The sequence below is a fragment of the Colobus angolensis genome, unplaced genomic scaffold, assembly GCF_000951035.1.
Source record: "Colobus angolensis palliatus isolate OR3802 unplaced genomic scaffold, Cang.pa_1.0 Scaffold183, whole genome shotgun sequence".
Lineage (NCBI taxonomy): Eukaryota > Metazoa > Chordata > Mammalia > Primates > Cercopithecidae > Colobus > Colobus angolensis.
Window position 1 is genome coordinate 954304 of NW_012114966.1, and position 20028 is coordinate 974331.

At 45.2% G+C, this 20028-nt stretch overlaps 5 protein-coding genes across 5 annotated transcripts in view; all 5 read left to right on the forward strand.

The window, feature by feature from the left end:
- The window catches only part of LOC105510136, a gene marked incomplete at its 3' end in the record, with an annotated part of 14075 nt that extends 9818 nt beyond the window's left edge, over positions 1–4257 (forward strand). The window contains exons 5-6 of the mRNA XM_011939768.1: positions 1252–1333; positions 1709–4257. Of these exons, the coding sequence (XP_011795158.1) occupies positions 1252–1333; positions 1709–4257 (2631 nt within the window). The remainder of the gene's footprint in view (positions 1–1251; positions 1334–1708) is intronic.
- Positions 1–20028, forward strand: part of LOC105510150 (protocadherin gamma-A6-like) — a 161373-nt gene that overhangs the window by 41158 nt on the left and 100187 nt on the right.
- On the forward strand, positions 6956–9561 carry PCDHGB6 (protocadherin gamma subfamily B, 6). Its single transcript, XM_011939697.1, has one exon. The coding sequence runs from the start codon at positions 7090–7092 to the stop codon at positions 9559–9561; it is 2472 nt and encodes an 823-aa protein (XP_011795087.1). The 5' UTR covers positions 6956–7089.
- Positions 12162–14856, forward strand: PCDHGA10 (protocadherin gamma subfamily A, 10). Its single transcript, XM_011939695.1, has one exon. The coding sequence runs from the start codon at positions 12346–12348 to the stop codon at positions 14854–14856; it is 2511 nt and encodes an 836-aa protein (XP_011795085.1). The 5' UTR covers positions 12162–12345.
- Positions 16775–19544, forward strand: PCDHGB7 (protocadherin gamma subfamily B, 7). The gene has a single exon (XM_011939694.1). It carries the CDS (start codon positions 16984–16986, stop codon positions 19405–19407), a length of 2424 nt encoding a protein of 807 aa, XP_011795084.1. The 5' UTR covers positions 16775–16983; the 3' UTR covers positions 19408–19544.

The window sequence follows — 20028 nt, forward strand, 5'->3', positions numbered from 1 at the left end:
TGTTTCTACTAAAAATACAAAAATTAGCTGGATGTGGTGGTGAGTGCCTGTAATCCCAGCTACTCAGGAGGCTAAGGCAGGAGAATTGCTTGAACCTGGGAGGCAGAGGTTGCGGTGAGCTGAGATGTCTCCAAGAGCGAAACTCCGTCTCAAAAAAAAGAAGCAGAAGAAGAGGAGGAGGAGGAGGAGAAAAAGAAAAAGAAGAAGAAGAAGAAGAAGAAGAAGAAGACTATATGTTATGTGTATACGAGAGAAAGAGAGAGACTGATTCACTGAACTTAGAAGGTCCAAATCATCCTAATCATTTCTAAGTTTATCCAGGTTTTCTTGGATGCAAAATCCTTCTCTACCTCTATCACCAGAGGAAACTTACAAGAAAAGGAAATGCTATTGCCTGAATTTCTCTTGCTCAGAATCCTGACATATATTCTTGAGGAAGGGGGAAAACACACTGGATTTGTCTTGTCGTTTGGAGCTCTAAATATAAATGACTGGATGTTTTTTCAACATCCTTGTAGGAAGGAAGGACAATGCAGAATTATTCCATTTTTAAGACAAAAACTACGAGTCTTGTGTACATACAAAGCTCCCATTACATGGTATAAGTATTTTGCTTGGTTTCCCTTAGTATGTGATTCAGTAAATGCTGAGATTTCAGCGTTACCACTTACTTTTAACCTTTCAGTAATTTTCTTTGTTGTATATTTTGTGTTCTTTTTCCCAAATTACTATATAAGTTTAAGTGACCCTTAGAATAATGTTTAAAACCACTTTAAAATTGCATAATTTATTGATGGAGGATTAAAATAGAAACTTGCTTTTCAGTGTACGTGCATTTGAATCATTGAAACACAGTCTGTGCATGCATTACGTATTCACATAAAAAAATTAGGCATTTTTTGAAATGGCAGAAAAGTTTAAGCAATCACAAAAATGTAAAAATTTCCAAAAAACTTTAATCCTGTTCCTATTTAGCAATATTAGGTGAGAACATCTGTAACTATTGCTGAATTAACATTACTTTTATAACACAAAAATTTAAAAGAAACGTTTTTCCAGGAATTTTACCATCAAAATAAATTAACCCCAGAAAATAATTTCAAAGTGGATAATGTATCCTTATATATGTATTCAATATAATTATATATTTTACATTTACAAATATATAATATAGGTATAAAAATTAAAAATGAATGTATTTCCAAACAAGATTGAACATAAAAATTACTTCAGAAAATTGTTGATACACAGAAAAAATTGAAGCATCATAAAAAGGAAATTATAATAATTTACATATCTAGAAATAGAGTGCAAAATTCTACCAAGAATAAGAGTAAATTAATATTAAGCGATGGTTTGTGATTTAATAACACACAGAAATTTTATTCCACTTTATTTACAACTCAGATATCTAAAAAATAGATTGCTTTTGAAATACAAATGCAAGAAACAATTGGAGAAATCTAAAATCATAATTAGAAAAGAGTAGTGTTTCCTCTATCAGCCATCTGATATGTTACACATCAGTGGGTGTAGTAACGACTTACGACTCTGAGCGCCGCTGTTGATCAACTCTAAGCAAAAATCAGGACTCCAACCGGATTTCCAGTTATGTGACTACACAAAACCCGGCAGATCCCACAAACCTGCTCCCAGACTGCAGCAAAACTCAGCTTCTTAACTTAGGGCACTCTGGTTTTCTCCTAAGGAAAAGGATCACCATACTTCGCAGGAGGGAAGAAAGAACCCGATGAAGCAGCGCGCACAGAGAGTATTTTGAGAAAATTCCAAAGCAAGGCAGCAATGGCAGCTCCAACCAAATGCCAGCTCCGCGGAAGATTCGTCCTGCTGTGCTCGCTCCTGGGGATGCTATGGGAGGCCAGGGCCAGTCAGATTCGCTACTCAGTGCCTGAAGAGACAGAAAAGGGCTATATTGTGGGCAACATCTCCAAGGACCTGGCTCTGGAGCCCCGGGAGCTGGCGGAGCGCGGAGTACGCATCGTCTCCAGAGGTAGGACGCAGCTTTTCTCTCTGAACCCGCGCAGCGGCAGCTTGGTCACCGCGGGTAGGATAGACCGGGAGGAGCTGTGTGCTCAGAGCCCGCGGTGTCTGGTGAACTTTAAAGTCCTGGTTGAAGACAGAGTGAAATTGTACGGAATAGAAATAGAAGTAACTGATATTAACGACAGTGCCCCAAAATTCCAGGCCGAAAGTCTGGAAGTAAAAATTAACGAAGTCGCGGTTCCTGGAGCACGTTATCCACTCCCAGAAGCTGTTGACCCGGATGTGGGCGTGAACTCCCTCCAGAGCTACCAGCTCAGCCCCAATCACCACTTCTCGCTGAACGTGCAGACTGGAGACAGTGGAGCCATAAACCCAGAGCTGGTGCTGGAGCGCGCCCTGGACAGGGAGGAGGCGGCTGCTCACCACCTGGTCCTCACGGCCTCAGATGGCGGCGAGCCGCGTCGTTCCAGCACCGTGCGCATCCATGTGACAGTACTGGATACAAATGATAATGCCCCGGTTTTTGCTCAACCGATTTACAGAGTGAAAGTCCTTGAGAACGTGCCCCCAGGCACCTGGCTGCTTACTGCAACAGCCAGCGACCTGGATGAGGGAACCAACGGAAAAGTGGCATACAAATTCTGGAAAATTAGTGAAAAACAATCTCTGTTATTCCAGCTTAATGAAAATACTGGGGAAATATCAATAGCAAAAAGTCTAGATTACGAAGAATGTTCATTTTATGAAATGGAAATACAAGCTGAAGATGGTGGGGGATTGAAAGGGTGGACAAAAGTGCTCATTTCAGTGGAAGATGTAAATGACAATAGGCCTGAAGTGACCATTACATCTCTGTTTAGCCCAGTGAGAGAAGATGCACCTCAGGGAACAGTAATTCTTCTTTTCAATGCTCATGACCGAGACTCGGGAAAGAATGGTCAAGTTGTCTGTTCCATCCAGGAGAATCTATATTTTAAATTAGAAAATTCAGAAGAAGATTATTATAGATTGTTGACAGCCCAAATTCTTGACCGAGAAAAAGCCTCAGAATATAATATCACGGTGACTGCAACAGACAGAGGAACTCCGCCCTTGTCCACAGAAATTCACATCACTCTGCAAGTGACTGACATCAATGATAATCCACCTGCCTTCTCTCAAGCCTCCTACTCAGTCTACCTCCCGGAAAACAACGCCAGAGGTACTTCCATCTTCTCAGTGATCGCCTATGACCCTGACAGCAATGAGAATTCTAGAGTTATTTACTCCCTGGCAGAGGATATCATCCAAGGATCTCCTCTCTCCACCTATGTCTCTATTAACTCGGAGACTGGCGTGCTGTATGCTCTGTGCTCCTTTGACTATGAGCAGTTTAGAGATTTGCAAATGCAGGTGAGGGCAAGTGACAGTGGAAACCCACCACTTAGCAGCAATGTGTCATTGAGACTATTTGTTTTGGACCAGAACGACAATGCCCCAGAAATCCTGTACCCCGCCCTCCCCACTGATGGTTCTACTGGTGTGGAGCTGGCACCCCGCTCTGCAGAGCCCGGCTACCTGGTGACCAAGGTGGTGGCAGTGGACAGAGACTCAGGCCAGAATGCTTGGCTGTCCTACCGCTTATTCAAGGCCAGTGAGCCAGGGCTTTTCTCGGTGGGGCTGCACACAGGTGAAGTGCGCACAGCTCGGGCCCTGCTAGATAGAGATGTGCTCAAACAGAGCCTTGTGGTGGCTGTACAGGACCATGGCCAGCCCCCTCTCTCGGCCACTGTCACGCTCACAGTAGCCATAGCTGACAGCATCCCAGACATCCTGGCTGACCTGGGCAATCTTCAGATCCCTGCAGACCTGGAGACCTCAGACCTTACCCTCTACCTCGTTGTGGCTGTCACAGTGGTCTCCTGTGTCTTCCTCACCTTCGTTATCATGCTCCTGGCCCTCAGGCTGAGGCACTGGCATACCTCACGTCTGCTGCAGGCTACAAGTGATGGGTTGGCTGGTGTGCCTACCTCACACTTTGTGGGTGTAGATGGGGTGAGAGCTTTCCTACAGACCTATTCTCAGGAGTTCTCCCTCACTGCTGACTCAAGGAAGAGTCACCTGATCTTCCCCCAACCCAACTATGCAGACACACTCATCAGCCAGCAGAGCTGTGAGAAAAATGAGCCTTTGTGTGTCTCAGTTGATTCCAAGTTTCCTATAGAAGACACCCCTTTGGTTCCGGTGAGTTCATTTTTTTTCTTTCTTTCTTTTCTTTTCTTTTCTTTTCTTTCTTTCTTTCTTTTTTGTTTGTTTGTTTGTTTGTTTGTTTCTGTTTTGTTTTGTTTTTGAGACAGTCTTACTCTGTTGCCCAGGCTGGAGTGCAGTGGTGTGATCTCGACTCACTGCAACCTCCGCCTCCCAAGTTCAAGCGATTCTCCTGCCTCAGCCTCCCAAGTAGAGTAGCTGGGACTAGAGTAGAATAACTGGGACTACAGGCCTCCCAAGTAGAATAACTGGGACTACAGGCACGTGCCACCATGCCCGGCTAATTTTTTGTGTGTTTTTAGTAGAGACAGGGTGTCACCATGTTGGCCAGGCTGGTTTTGAACTCCTGACCTCAAGTGATCCACCCACCTCAGCCTCCCAAAGCGCTGGGATTACAGGCATAAGCCACTGCGCCTGGCCCTTTACTTTCTATTATAGTTAGCTTTCTCTTTAACTGTTTGTACTTAAGGTAGTATAAGTTGATATCAGTATGTTTCTCATCACTTTTCACTGAGCCTAATTGTTGCTCCAACATTGAAAGGAGGCATTTATTCTTTATATTTGCTGATATAATTTTCATGTTCTCATAATTAACCTTGCTATCAACATAAACCATTTTTCGTGGGGCAGCTCTCAGCCTGCATTGATGTGGGCTTTTTGGGTGGGGTGCTTGATTGGTTGCAGTGGACTCACATCATAAAATTCTTACTCCTTTTTTTTTTTATTTAAGAGATGGGGGTGTCATTCTGTTGTCCAGGGTGGAATGCAGTGGTGTGAGTAAAGCTCACTGCAGTCTCAACCTCTGGGCTTATGCGATCCTCCCACCTCAACCTTCACAGTAGCTAGGCCTGAGGTGGGAGGACTAGCAAGTTATGTTGCCCAGGCTGGTCTCAAATGATCTTCCTGCTTCAGTTTCCCAAAGCACTGGGTGAGGTGTAAACCACCTCACCCAGCAAATTCTTACTCCTAAGATCATTTATTTAGGTCATACTATGTTTGTAAGGGTTAACTGATAGAAAGGTAAATGTATTCTTCTTAGAGAAAAAGCTGAAAGCCCAGATTTATTGCTTCTATTCTTCCATTTCTATGATAGGAAAACACCCCTTTGAGGTTACATTTTTCAGATCACAAGTGTGTAAAGTCTGTTTGTATTTATAGATATTTTCTGATGAAGATTCAAACTTCAGTTATCCACTTCCAAACCCTAGTAAACCAATTTTTTTCCCTTTAATGGTGAAAGTTGTAACAGCTTTTATTCTCATATCTTCAAAGGTCTTAATTTCCTAATGCTTTAATGTTAAATTATGAAGAATAGTAGGACATTCTTCTTTTCTATAGTATATGCTTACTCAAGAGAAATTTCTGAGACTGGACACTGTGAAATGACAAAACAAGGAATTAAAAATATTTCTTTCACTTATATGTTATTTCTGGCTCGATTCTCCAACTTTTGAGGCTAGAAATGAACTTGCATATCAGATATAATTTAAGAAAATAGTCTCAGGAACTGCTGGGAAGATTCTAAAACTCTTTTACTGTTTTTAGCTATAAGGAAGAGAATAATGTATTATTTAATGTTATTTTAAACATAGTGTCATTTCAAGTAGTAAATAACATTTCACAAGACATTTGAAAATAAGCTTTGAAGTTGAGTCAAAATTCTATGCTAAACATGTGATCCATAGATACATTGATGACAGCTGGCATTTCTGTGGAAATGAAGAATTATTTTATTTGTTTGTAATTACTTGGGTTTCTGTTGCTTTATTTTTAAGAAAAAAAAAAAGCTAAACTGTCTGGAAATCCTTTATGACATACAGACATTTTAATTACTTCAAACACGGCTTCCCCCTGAAGCGGGTAGCAAAAAATAAAGCATCCTTCAGGCTCATATTTTTAACCATACAACAAGAAAATTATTACAATTTCTCTTCTGAGGAGTAACCTTCATACTTAGTATTTATAAATATTGAAATGTGTGTTAATTTGGGGAAAACATAACAGATATCCATGAAGGCTTGTATGTCATATAGGTAGTTACTATTCAATACTACAAAAATGTCTCTTGCCCTTAAAACCAGAACACAAGGCTCACCAGACAGATAACTGAGCGCAGTATGGAAAATGTTTACTTCTTTTTTTCTTGAACTATGTAGGACTTAACTTATTGTGCATTGGTAACAGATTGTAGAACATAAGCTGAAAGATAAAATTCTTGACCTTAATGTCTCATCTTAAAAAGAAGCATTGATTGACATTTTATATCTTGCATTACTTAAAAATAATGGGGGAGCGCAGTATATATTGACAAAGATTGGCTTTGTGGTGATCATCGTTGAAGGTGGGGTGGCTATGTGAAGGTTCACTACATATACTCCCTACTGTTGTATAAGTTTGAAATTGTGCATAATACATTTATTTACGACACAAAGCATAGAAATATCTACTATAATATTATGGTGAGAGCAAAATTTGGGGGGAACGTACACCTGCATTTTCGAAGAATATGTACATTTTGGAGACCGAATTCAAAATGAAAAACGGGGCTGCTGTCCCGCACGGAGCCTCCGGGCGCCGCTGTCGGCCAGTGCAGAGCAAGCGCTGACGCCAGGGATCCCTCAGCCTCCAGCCTAGGATTCCCTGCGCAGGCAACAACAGAAAGAAGAAAACCAGCACACACATAGAAGCTCCTGGCTGGGCAGACCTTGCCCAGCACACCGGATACCTAGGTCCGAGACCCGGGACTCCTCCTGTCCTGGGTCGAATGCTCTTTTAGCGCTGTAGGGTGCACTTTCTCCAGCTGGAAAAGCGGGGACCCAGCGAGACCCCAAGCGAACGATGGGAGGGAGCTGCGCGCAGAAGCGCCGGGCCGGCCCGCGGCAGGTACTGTTTCCCTTGTTGCTGCCTTTGTTCTACCCCGCGCTGTGTGAGCCGATCCGCTACTCGATTCCAGAGGAGCTGGCCAAGGGCTCGGTGGTGGGGAACCTCGCTAAGGATCTAGGGCTCAGTGTCCTGGATGTGTCGGCTCGCAAGCTGCGAGTTAGCGCGGAGAAGCTGCACTTCAGCGTAGACGCGGAGAGCGGGGACTTACTTGTGAAGGACCGAATAGACCGTGAGCAAATATGCAAAGAGAGAAGAAGATGTGAGTTACAGTTGGAAGCTGTGGTGGAAAATCCTTTAAATATTTTTCATATCATTGTGGTGATTGAGGATGTTAATGACCACGCCCCTCAATTTGATAAAAAGGAAATACATTTAGAAATTTTCGAATCTGCATCCGCTGGTGCACGAATATCGCTTGACCCTGCCACGGATCCTGATATAAACATAAACTCAATTAAAGATTATAAGATAAACTCTAATCCTTATTTTTCATTAATGGTTAGAGTTAATTCCGACGGTGGCAAATACCCAGAGTTATCTCTGGAGAAACTCCTAGACCGGGAAGAACAGAGATCTCATAGCTTGATATTGACTGCCTTGGACGGAGGTGACCCACCAAGAAGTGCCACCGCTCACATACAAATTTCTGTCAAGGACACCAATGATAACCCCCCGGTTTTCAGCAGAGACGAATATAGAATTAGTGTTAGTGAAAATCTGCCCCCTGCGTCCCCTGTGTTGCAAGTGACAGCCACTGACCAGGATGAGGGGGTCAATGCCGAGATAAACTACTACTTCCGAAGCACTGCCCAGAGCACAAAACATATGTTCTTATTGGATGAGAAAACAGGTATGATTAAGAATAACCAGTCATTTGATTTTGAAGATGTAGAAAGGTACACCATGGAAGTGGAAGCGAAGGACGGAGGTGGTCTCTCTGCCCAGTGTAAAGTAATCATAGAAATCCTGGATGAAAACGACAACAACCCAGAAATAATCATAACTTCTCTCTCTGATCAGATTTTGGAGAATTCTCCCCCAGGAATGGTTGTTGCCCTCTTCAAAACACGGGACCTGGATTTCGGAGGAAATGGAGAAGTCAGGTGTAATATAGAAACAGACATTCCATTCAAGATTTATTCTTCTTCCAATAACTACTACAAGCTGGTGACAGATGGAGACCTGGACCGAGAGCAGACACCAGAATACAATGTAACCATCGTAGCCACTGACAGGGGCAAGCCGCCCCTTTCTTCCAGTAGAAGCATCACCTTGTACGTCACTGACATCAACGACAACGCCCCAGTTTTCGACCAGACGTCCTACGTGGTTCATGTGGCCGAGAATAACCCGCCAGGAGCCTCCATTGCGCAAGTGAGCGCCTCTGATCCGGATTTGGGGCTCAACGGCCACATCTCCTACTCTATTGTGGCAAGTGACCTAGAACCCCTGGCGCTGTCGTCATACGTGTCCGTGAGCGCGCAGAGCGGGGTAGTGTTCGCGCAGCGCGCCTTTGATCACGAGCAACTGCGCGCCTTTGAGCTCACGCTGCAGGCCGGCGACCATGGCTCGCCGGCGCTCAGCGCCAACGTGAGCCTGCGCGTGTTGGTGGGAGACCGCAATGACAACGCACCGCACGTGCTGTACCCAGCTCTGGGTCCCGACGGCTCCGCGCTCTTCGATATGGTGCCTCGCTCTGCAGAGCCCGGCTACCTAGTGACTAAGGTGGTAGCGGTGGACGCCGACTCAGGACACAACGCCTGGCTATCCTACCACGTGCTGCAGGCCAGCGAGCCCGGGCTCTTCAGCCTGGGGCTGCGCACTGGTGAGGTGCGCATGGCTCGAGCCTTAGGCGACAGGGACGCAGCCCGCCAGCGCCTGCTGGTCACTGTGCGTGATGGTGGACAGCCGCCACTCTCTGCCACCGCCACACTGCATCTGGTCTTCGCAGACAACTTGCAAGAGATACTTGCAAGTACGATCAGAAAGTACGATCGCCCTGTACTCTCTGACCCCCAGGCTGAGCTACAGTTTTACCTGGTGGTTGCCTTGGCCTTAATCTCAGTGCTCTTCCTCCTTGCGGTGATTCTGGCCATTGCCTTGCGCCTGCGACGCTCTCTCAGCCCTACTACCTGGGACTGCTTCCATCCTGGTCTCTGTGTCAAGTCTGGACCTGTAGTTCCCCCTAACTACAGTGAGGGGACTTTGCCTTATTCTTATAATCTGTGCATTGCACATACGGGCACAAAAGAGTTTAATTTCCTAAAATGTAGTGCACCCATACATTCCAATGAAGACATGGTTTGCAGTGTTTCTCCTGGAGCTTTAATTCCACCTCATGGTGGGGAGGATTTGACTTCACATTCTGAGACTCTAACTTCGGTGAGTTTCTCTTTTTTGTGTGTGATTTATCTAATAGTCTACTAGTTTCTCATATTTTAGGCATACTACTTTATTTTCATATCTAGAATTATATGTTTAAAACTCATAGCTTTTTATAATCTTTTCTCAATGTTATGTCAATTGTAGAATGTCACCCGATTGAAGATATTTAGTCTTTGTCTTTTTTTTTTTTTTTTTTGAGATGGAGTCGCGCACTGTCGCCCAGGCTGGATTGCAGTGGCGCAATCTCAGCTCACTGCAACCTCCTCCTTCTGGGTTCAAGCGATTCTCCTGCCTCAGCCTCCCAAGTAGCTGGGATTACTGGCACCCTTCACCATGGCTAAATTTTTTGTATTTTTAGTAGAGATGGGGTTTCACTATGTCGACCAGGCTGGTCTCAAACTCCTGACCTCATGATCCTCCCAACTTGGCCTCTCAAAGTGCTGGGATTACAGGTGTGAGCCACCATATTTTGTCAAGTTCTGACTATCGAACAGAAGCAGTGGTCTTGGCACCTAAGAAAACAAACAGGCCGGGCGCGGTGGCTCAAGCCTGTAATCCCAGCACTTTGGGAGGCCGAGACGGGCGGATCATGAGGTCAGGAGATCGAGACCATCCTGGCTAACACGGTGAAACCTCGTCTCTACTAAAAAATACAAAAAACTAGCCGGGCGATTTGGCGGGCGCCTGTAGTCCCAGCTACTCGGGAGGCTGAGGCAGGAGAATGGCGTAAACCCAGGAGCGGAGCTTGCAGTGAGCTGAGATCCGGCCACTGCACTCCAGCCTGGGCGCGAGACTCCGTCTCAAAAAAAAAAAAGAAAACAAACAAGTAACCTATCTATTCAAATTTGCCAAGACTTAGTGAATTTACCATATCTTATTTATATATTTTTAAAGCTTAAAAATATTCAGAAGGCAGGCCCAGTGGCTCACACCTATAATCACAGCACTTTTGGAGGCTGAAGCAGAAAGTATCACTTGAACCCAAGAATTGAGACCTGCCTGGGCAATATAGGGAGACCCCCCCATCTCTACTAAAACAAAAATAAAACAAAACCATTAGCAGAGTGTGGTAGCATTCCCCTGTGGTCCCAGCTACTTGGGAGGCTGAGCTGGGTGGATTGCTTGGTCCTAGGAGGTCAAAGTTGCAGTGAGCCCTGATCTTGCCACTGCACTCCAGCCTGGGTGACAGAGTGTGACCCTGTCTCTAAAGTAAATAAATAAATATGCAGGCAGGGCCAAGTGTGCTGTAATCCCAGCACTTTGGGAGGTGGAAGTGGAGAATCTCTTGAGCCCAGGAATTTGAGACCAGCCTGGGCAACATAGGGAGACCCCATTGCTTCCGAAAATTTAAAAATTAGCAGGGTGTGGTGGCACATTCCTGTGGTCTCAGCTACTCTGGAGGCTACAGTGGGAGAATCGCTTGAGCCCAGGAAGTCTAGGCTGCAGTGAGCTATGATTGTGCCACTGCACTCCAGCCTGGGTGACAGAGCAAGACCCTGTCTCAAAAAAAAAAAGACATTTCTAAGAAATGAAATGAAATACTATTGCCGTTGCACTCAGTCTCTGTCTCTGATTCTCTGATAGAAGATTTTTGAAGAAAAAAGATAAAATGTTTGAAGAGTTCTATACTTGGAAGGCATAGTGACATAAACACTTCTGAACATCCTGTTCTCTGTGTGAAAGAAGTGAACTTCTATACCGTTTGCATTTGAGGGAATAATTGCTACTGGGTTGATGGGCACACACAGTTGAAGATATGTGAACCACTGGACTTTGGCCTCTCATACAAGCTGCCTAAGAGAAGAGGTTATTTATACTGGTATTAATGCTCTGATGAAAACAGGTCATTTGACATAAACACTTACTTGTTGAAAACCTATATCACTACATCTAACTTTGTTTTCTAAAACTTTCAGTACTTCAAATTCTACACATTTCTTTTCTCATTACAATGCAAACATTTTAATTTGCAACTGTAATATATGTTCATTTTAGTTTGTGATTGCCTGCTTAATCATTTAAATAGGTCCACTTAACTTGTATCCCTATAAGATAAAGTACATTTTACACAAAAAGGTTCATTAAGGCTCAGTAAAACTATTCCAGAAGAGTACTTTAAAAACCTCTTACACAATCCTAAGCTAAATAAATTTAATGAATTAAGTAGTTAAAATTATAAAGCTTCAAAGTGAACTATGTCATGAAGAGTTTATTTCATATAGTCTTGTATTAATGTATACTAAATAAAATTGGACTATTTAAATCACAATTTAAAATTATAAGACTTTTCTGAATATACCTAGACACTCATATGACCTAAAATAAGTATTATTTACCTTTTATTATAGTATGTACATTTCTGTTGGGAAAACGTGTTGCAAATATATATTTAACCAAACATTATTGTGAAATATTTACAATATTTTCACTCCACTTTGTCACACCTCCAGTAAGAAACCTACATATAGTAAATTATTTAATGATAGGAGTGGGGAAACCAAAGAATCTGTGTAAAATATAATAATCCAACAGAATGGAGTTTACTTTCCAGTCCATGTATAACTTGGGTGCAGTAACTTCTTAGGGCTCTGAGCGCCGCTGTTCACCTACTAGGAGAGAAAACGCAGCCAGAGCTCAATCCGGATTCTCAGGGCTCCAACTACACAAAGCCCCACAAACCAGCTGCTGGGCTGCAGGGAAGCTCACTCCGGAATTTAAAGTGCTCAGGCTACAGAGACACCCTGAAGCCACAGAAAGGCAAAGGAACCTGTTGAAACACACAACGTGTCCAGTGAGGACTTTGCAGAATTCTGTAACCAGACTACAATGGCCGCTCAAAGGAATCGCTCAAAGGAATCAAAGGATTTCAGTGAGCTGGTCTTGCTCTGCTTTTTCCTCGGGATTCCATGGGAGGCTGGAGCCCGGCAGATCTCCTACTCAATTCCTGAGGAATTAGAGAAAGGCTCTTTCGTGGGCAACATCTCCAAAGACTTGGGGCTGGCGCCCGGAGAGCTGGCGGAGCGCGGAGTCCGCATAGTCTCCAGAGGTAGGACGCAGCTTTTCTCTCTGGACCCGCGCAGCGGCAGCTTGGTCACCGCGGGCAGAATAGACCGGGAGGAGCTCTGCGCTCAGAGCGTGCGGTGCCTGGTGAGTTTTAATATCCTTGTGGAAGAAAGGGTGAAACTTTTTGGGATAGAAATAGAAGTAACTGATATCAATGACAATGCTCCAAAATTCCAAGCAGAAAATCTAGACGTAAAAATTAATGAAAATGTCGCCACGGGAATGCGTTTTCCTCTCCCGGAAGCTATTGATCCGGATGTGGGCGTGAACTCCCTGCAGAGCTATCAGCTTAGCCCCAATAAGCACTTCTCCCTAAGAGTTCAGAGCCGTGCCAATGGCGTCAAGTACCCGGAGCTGGTACTGGAGCACGCCCTAGATCGCGAGGAAGAGGACATTCACCACCTGGTCCTCACCGCCTCCGACGGGGGTGACCCTCTCCGATCTGGCACTGTCCTCGTCAGCGTGACTGTCTTCGATACAAATGACAACGCGCCGGTCTTCACCTTACCAGAATACCGAGTGACTGTTCCTGAGAATTTGCCTGTGGGCACTCAGCTGCTGACAGTCACAGCCACCGACAGGGACGAAGGTGCCAATGGAGAAGTGACATATTCATTCCGAAAATTACCTGATACGCAATTGTTGAAGTTCCAACTAAACAAATATACTGGAGAAATAAAAATATCAGAAAATCTAGATTATGAAGAAACTGGTTTCTATGAAATAGAAATACAAGCAGAAGATGGAGGAGCATATCTTGCAACTGCAAAAGTGTTGATTACAGTAGAAGATGTAAATGACAACAGTCCAGAGGTGGCCATCACGTCTCTATTTAGTCCAGTGACTGAAGATTCACCTCTGGGAACAGTCGTAGCCCTTTTAAATGTGCATGATTTAGACTCTGAGCAGAATGGACGGGTAACCTGTTCCATTTTGGCGTATCTACCATTTAAATTAGAAAAGTCCGTTGATAGTTATTACAGATTGGTGATACACAGAGCCCTTGACAGGGAACAGGTATCCTCTTACAATATCACAGTAACAGCCACAGATGGGGGAAGTCCACCTCTATCAACGGAAACTCACTTTATGCTACAAGTGGCAGATATCAATGACAACCCACCTACCTTCTCTCATGTCTCCTACTTTACCTATATCCCAGAGAACAATGCCAGGGGTGTCTCCATCTTCTCAGTGACAGCGCTGGACCCGGACAGCAAAGAGAATGCCCGGATTATTTACTCCCTGGCTGAAGACACCATCCAGGGGGCACCTCTGTCCTCATACCTATCCATCAACTCAGACACTGGCGTCCTGTATGCACTCAGATCCTTTGACTATGAGCAGTTCCATGAGCTACGGATGCAGGTGACAGCCAGCGACAGCGGGGATCCTCCACTCAGCAGCAATGTGTCGTTGAGCCTGTTTGTGCTGGACCAGAACGACAATGCGCCCGAGATCCTGTACCCCGCCCTCCCCACAGACGGCTCCACTGGCGTGGAGCTGGCGCCCCGCTCCGCAGAGCCTGGCTACCTGGTGACCAAAGTGGTGGCAGTGGACAGAGACTCGGGCCAGAACGCCTGGCTGTCCTACCGTCTGCTGAAGGCCAGCGAGCCAGGACTCTTCGCAGTGGGGCTGCACACGGGCGAGGTGCGCACGGCGCGGGCCCTGCTGGACAGAGACGCGCTCAAGCAGAGCCTCGTGGTGGCTGTCCAGGACCACGGCCAGCCCCCTCTCTCGGCCACCGTCACGCTCACCGTGGCCGTGGCCGACAGCATCCCCGAAGTCCTGGCGGACCTTGGCAGCCTCGAGTCTCTGGCTAACTCTGAAACCTCAGACCTCACTCTATACCTGGTGGTAGCGGTGGCTGCGGTCTCCTGCGTCTTCCTGGCCTTCGTCATCGTGCTGCTGGCGCTCAGGCTGCGGCGCTGGCACAAGTCACGCCTGCTGCAGGCTTCAGGAGGCGGCTTGACAGGCGTGCCTGGCTCGCACTTTGTGGGCGTGGACGGGGTGCGGGCTTTCCTGCAGACCTATTCCCACGAGGTCTCCCTCACCGCGGACTCACAGAAGAGTCACCTGATCTTCCCCCAGCCCAATTATGCGGACGCACTCATCAGCCAGGAGAGCTGTGAGAAAAAGGATCCTTTGTCTTTGTTAAATGATTCGAAGTTTCCTATAGAGGATACCCCATTGGTTCCAGTGAGTTTTACTTTTATTTTTACTCTTTTTCTGTTGTTAAAAAAGATTGGTTTTACTTTTAAGTTTGCAGCATGATGGTGGAAAGTGTAAATGGTAAAACATTGATGAGTAGAATTTGATGTTTATTAAGGGTTTTTTTTTTTTAACTTTCTGGTAAAATTCACCTAGTCTCAATCAAGGGCTGTATGTCATCAGGCTTTGTTATGATTAGCTTTGCAGAACCTTGTAGTTTATAGTGTTGTTGAGTACAATATTGACAATTCTTAAGACAGACTTCCATACAGAAGTGCCTGTCGATTTATATTTCCTCCTGGGTGGTCACATATTGAAACTCCAGCCCCTTAAGCACCCCTCTTTTTCTGAAGGCAGTCTGGTAAGAGTAGGTAAGTATCAGAAAGAAATGGTCTCTGGAAACACAACCCAAATCCAAGATTACTCAATGCACTTCTTCCCAAGGAGAAGCGCGATAGGCCTTTTCCAAACTACCTTTTATATATTTTTCAATCTATACTTTGTGGCGATAGTTGCAGTTGAATATACTAAGTTTTTCATTAATATTGAATTAACTTATTTATAACAATGTATACTTAGATTTTTCCTGCCCTATTTATACCTGATAACACTGAAGCATCCTTTTTGCATACAATTCTCTAATTTCCCAGTACTATGTGGAAGATACAGCATTTTAATGTAACTTGTGTTGCTCAACAGGGATCCTGAAGAGGCTACAGAGAGTGAAATTAAGAACATTTGGGGTTCTGCTTTTGTCTTTTTTGTTAAATATTCTAATCACTAAGGCTGAAAGTAAATATGGATTGGGAAGACAGATAAATTTGTACATGTTCCCAAGAACAGGAGCAACAGATATATGACAAAGCTATTTCAGTGGCTCTTTAATGTATAGGGAGGCAAACACCTGAAACTCTGAAAATTCTGAAATTGAGAGGCAAAATAAACTTAGAGTCAAGAAAGAAATGCCATTTCTGCAGATCAGAACATAAGCACCAAAAATAAAAAAGAAAATAATATATGCAAATAAGTAAGAAGTAAGGAAAATTATCTAAACAAAGGATCAGTGGAGGTACTGATGAGGTCATTTAGTTCAATGAAAATAGTGATGTATTAGGTTGATCTCTTAATTTCATTACTAATATTCTACTAAATGTGGTAGCATAAAGTCAAAAAGCATTCCAAAGTTTCTCAAGACCCTTTGAAGACCATGACTTTTTTCAGGCCAGTCAACATTTGTTCAATGATAGGTCTGTGGAAGGAAAGCACACTCTTTAGGATCATAGTTATTAACTATTAAACCTTTGAAACTATTATTTCATATTTGTGTTCATAAGAGTCAAAGTTATTGTGCATTCATCTCAAATGAAAAATACAGATTCTTTTTTAAAAAAACTACTCTTTTGACATTGTAGCTATTGTAAGAAAATATTTTTAAATATAGTTATTTAAAAGCAATACAGGACACCCTGGATGATGGTAATGACTAGGGCAATGGTTGCATTCCAGTACTTAAATATGAAATTAGGAATTATTATTTTCTAGGTGAATATAGGTTAGAATTGAAGACAAAAAAAATGTTGCTTATCTTCAGTACTTCCAGCTTCATAGATACTCTTAAAAGGAACAAGAATGACTGCCTCTGGATGGAGGAAGTGGAGAGCAATGGGCCATAGGATGGGAGACCTATAAACCTTCATGCTATATTCTTTTGTGCCTCTTTAGAAGAAAAAATATTCACTTATTCAAGATATATGTAAATTTTAGTACATAAAAAGATAAGCTAGTTATGACCACGTGGAAATATATTTCCTGATGTAAAAGGAATCACTGAGGAATAAGATTCAAAGATTTTGGCTGTCAACTCAAAAAATTCCTTGAAAGAGATGAGAAAAGTCAAGCTGCAGTCCCACACGGAGCCTCTGGGCGCCGCTGTCGGCCAGTGCAGAGCAAGCGCTGACGCCGGGGATCCCTCAGCCTCCAGCCTAGGATTCCCTGCGCAGCCAACAGCAGAAAGAAGAAAACCAGCACACACACAGAGGCTCCCGGCTGGGCAGACTTTGCCCAGCACACCAGATTCCCAGCTCCGAGACCCGGGACTCCTCCTGTCCTGGGTCGAATGCTCTTTTAGTGCGGTAGAGTGCACTCTCTCCAGCTGGAAAAGCGGGGACCCAGCGAGAACCCAAGCGAACGATGGGAGGAAGCTGCGCGCAGAGGCGCCCGGCCGGCCCGCGGCAGGTACTATTTCTCTTGCTGCTGCCTTTGTTCTACCCCGCGCTGTGTGAGCCGATCCGCTACTCGATTCCAGAGGAGCTGGCCAAGGGCTCGGTGGTGGGGAACCTCGCTAAGGATCTAGGGCTCAGTGTCCTGGATGTGTCGGCTCGCAAGCTGCGAGTTAGCGCGGAGAAGCTGCACTTCAGCGTAGACGCGGAGAGCGGGGACTTACTTGTGAAGGACCGAATAGACCGTGAGCAAATGTGCAAAGAGAGAAGAAGATGTGAGTTGCAATTGGAAGCTGTGGTGGAAAATCCTTTAAATATTTTTCATATCGTTGTGGTGATTGAGGATATTAATGACCACGCCCCTCAATTCCAGAAAGATGAAATAAACTTAGAAATCAGTGAATCTGTCAGCCCGGGGATGGGAACAATTCTTGAGTCTGCAGAAGATCCTGATATTAGTATGAATTCGCTGAGCAAATACCAACTAAGTCCTAACGAGTATTTCTCATTGGTGGAGAAAGACAATCCTGATGGTGGCAAATATCCAGAATTAGTACTGCAGAAGACTCTGGACCGAGAAACGCAGAGCGCTCACCACTTGATACTGACTGCCTTAGATGGTGGGGACCCTCCCCGAAGCGGTACTGCTCAGATAAGAATCCTGGTAATAGATGCCAATGACAACCCCCCAGTGTTCAGCCAGGATGTGTACAGGGTCAGCCTACGGGAAGATGTGCCTCCAGGCACCTCCATCCTGAGAGTGAAGGCCACTGACCAGGACGAGGGCATCAACTCGGAGATCACTTATTCCTTCCTTGGTGTGGCTGACAAAGCTCAGCACGTGTTCTCTCTGGATTACGCTACAGGAAACATTCTAACTCAGCAGCCTTTGGATTTTGAAGAAGTGGAAAGATATACGATGAACATAGAGGCAAAAGACCGAGGATCTCTCTCAACACGTTGTAAAGTAATTATAGAAGTTCTAGACGAAAATGACAACAGCCCAGAAATAATCATCACATCACTCTCTGATCAGATTATGGAGGATTCCCCTCCAGGAGTGGTCTTTGCCCTCTTCAAAACACGGGACCTAGACTCAGGGGAAAATGGGGAAGTCAGGTGTAGTTTAAGTAGAGGTGTTCCATTTAAGATTCATTCTTCTTCTAATAATTACTACAAGTTAGTAACAGATGGGGCCCTGGATCGGGAGCAGACCCCAGAGTACAACGTCACCATCGCAGCCACCGACAGGGGCAAGCCTCCGCTCTCCTCCAGCAAAACCATAACCCTGCACATCACTGACGTCAACGACAACGCGCCCGTCTTCGGACAGTCCGCCTACCTGGTCCATGTGCCAGAAAACAACCAGCCTGGTGCCTCCATAGCGCAAGTCAGTGCCTCTGACCCAGACTTCGGGCCCAATGGCCGTGTCTCCTACTCTCTCGTTGCCAGCGACCTGGAGTCACGAACGCTGTCGTCCTACGTGTCCGTGAGCGCGCAGAACGGGGTGGTGTTCGCGCAGCGCGCCTTCGACCACGAGCAGCTGCGCGCCTTTGAGCTCACGCTGCAGGCCTGCGACCAGGGCTCGCCCGCGCTCAGCGCCAATGTGAGCCTGCGCGTGTTGGTGGGCGACCGTAACGACAACGCACCGCGGGTGCTGTACCCTGCGCTGGGTCCCGACGGCTCCGCGCTCTTCGACACAGTGCCGCGGGCCGCACAGCCAGGCTACCTGGTGACCAAGGTGGTGGCCGTGGACGCCGACTCGGGGCACAATGCCTGGCTGTCCTACCACGTGGTGCATGCCAGTGAGCCCGGGCTCTTCAGCCTGGGGCTGCGAACCGGCGAGGTGCGCATGGCGCGTGCTTTGGGTGACAAGGACTCGGTCCGTCAGCGCCTGCTAGTCGCTGTAAGAGATGGAGGACAGCCACCTCTTTCAGCCACTGCTATGCTGCACCTGGTGTTCGCAGATAGCTTGCAAGAGGTACTGCCGGATTTCAGCGACCGTCCCACACCCTCTGACTCCCAGGCTGAGATGCAGTTTTACCTGGTGGTGGCCTTGGCCTTGATTTCTGTGCTCTTTCTGCTCGCGGTGATTCTAGCTATCGCTCTACGCCTAAGACAGTCTTTCAGCCCTACTGCAGGGGGCTGCTTTGAGTCAGTTCTCTGCTCCAAGTCTGGACCTGTGGGTCCCCCCAGCTACAGTGAGGGAACGTTGCCCTATGCCTATAATTTTTGTGTGCCTGGGGATCAAATGAATCCTGAATTTAATTTCCTCACATCTGTTGATCATTGTCCAGCCACACAAGATAACTTCAACAAAGATAGCTCTTCCATGCTACTGGCTAGCATTTTAACTCCTAACTTGGAAGCAAATCTTAAACAGGTAAGTATTTAAAAATGTATTTAATCCTTTTTATATTACAATATACCAATATATTCCAATATAGTGATATTATTTTAAGATTCTAGATAACCTCTTCATAGAGTTCCCAAAATATAGGTCAAATTTATGGTTATCATTGTTAAAACAAAAGTTTAAATTAAATGCCTCAATCTTCCTACTATTCAAAGACATTTTAAGGCCATCTACATGGGTAATCTCTGGTGACATTTTTTATGAAATAAAATACCTTTTAGTTAAAAATATAAAATACAGGTATATTTTCATGGCATGGTATTTTAATTGAAACCCTGATGTTATTCAATTTTTCTCAAGTGTTTCATTTACTCAATAAAGGAACACTTTTTTTTTTTTTTTTTTGAGACGGAGTCTCGCTCTGTCGCCTGGGCTGGAGTGCAGTGGCCCGACCTCAGCTCACTGCAAGCTCCGCCTCCCAGGTTCACGCCATTCTCCTGCCTCAGCCTCCCAGGTAGCTGGGACTACAGGCGCCCACCACCTCGCCCGGCTAGTTTTTTTTTGTATTTTTTTAGTAGAGACGGGGTTTCACCGTGTTAGCCAGGATGGTCTCGATCTCCTGACCTCATGATCCGCCCGTCTCGGCCTCCCAAAGTGCTG

What these genes read in the sequence shown, in the direction of transcription:
- PCDHGB7 (XM_011939694.1), top strand. Translation starts at nt 16,984, where the DNA reads ATGGGAGGAAGCTGCGCGCAGAGGCGCCCGGCCGGCCCGCGGCAGGTA.
- PCDHGB6 (XM_011939697.1), top strand. Translation starts at nt 7,090, where the DNA reads ATGGGAGGGAGCTGCGCGCAGAAGCGCCGGGCCGGCCCGCGGCAGGTA.
- PCDHGA10 (XM_011939695.1), top strand. Translation starts at nt 12,346, where the DNA reads ATGGCCGCTCAAAGGAATCGCTCAAAGGAATCAAAGGATTTCAGTGAG.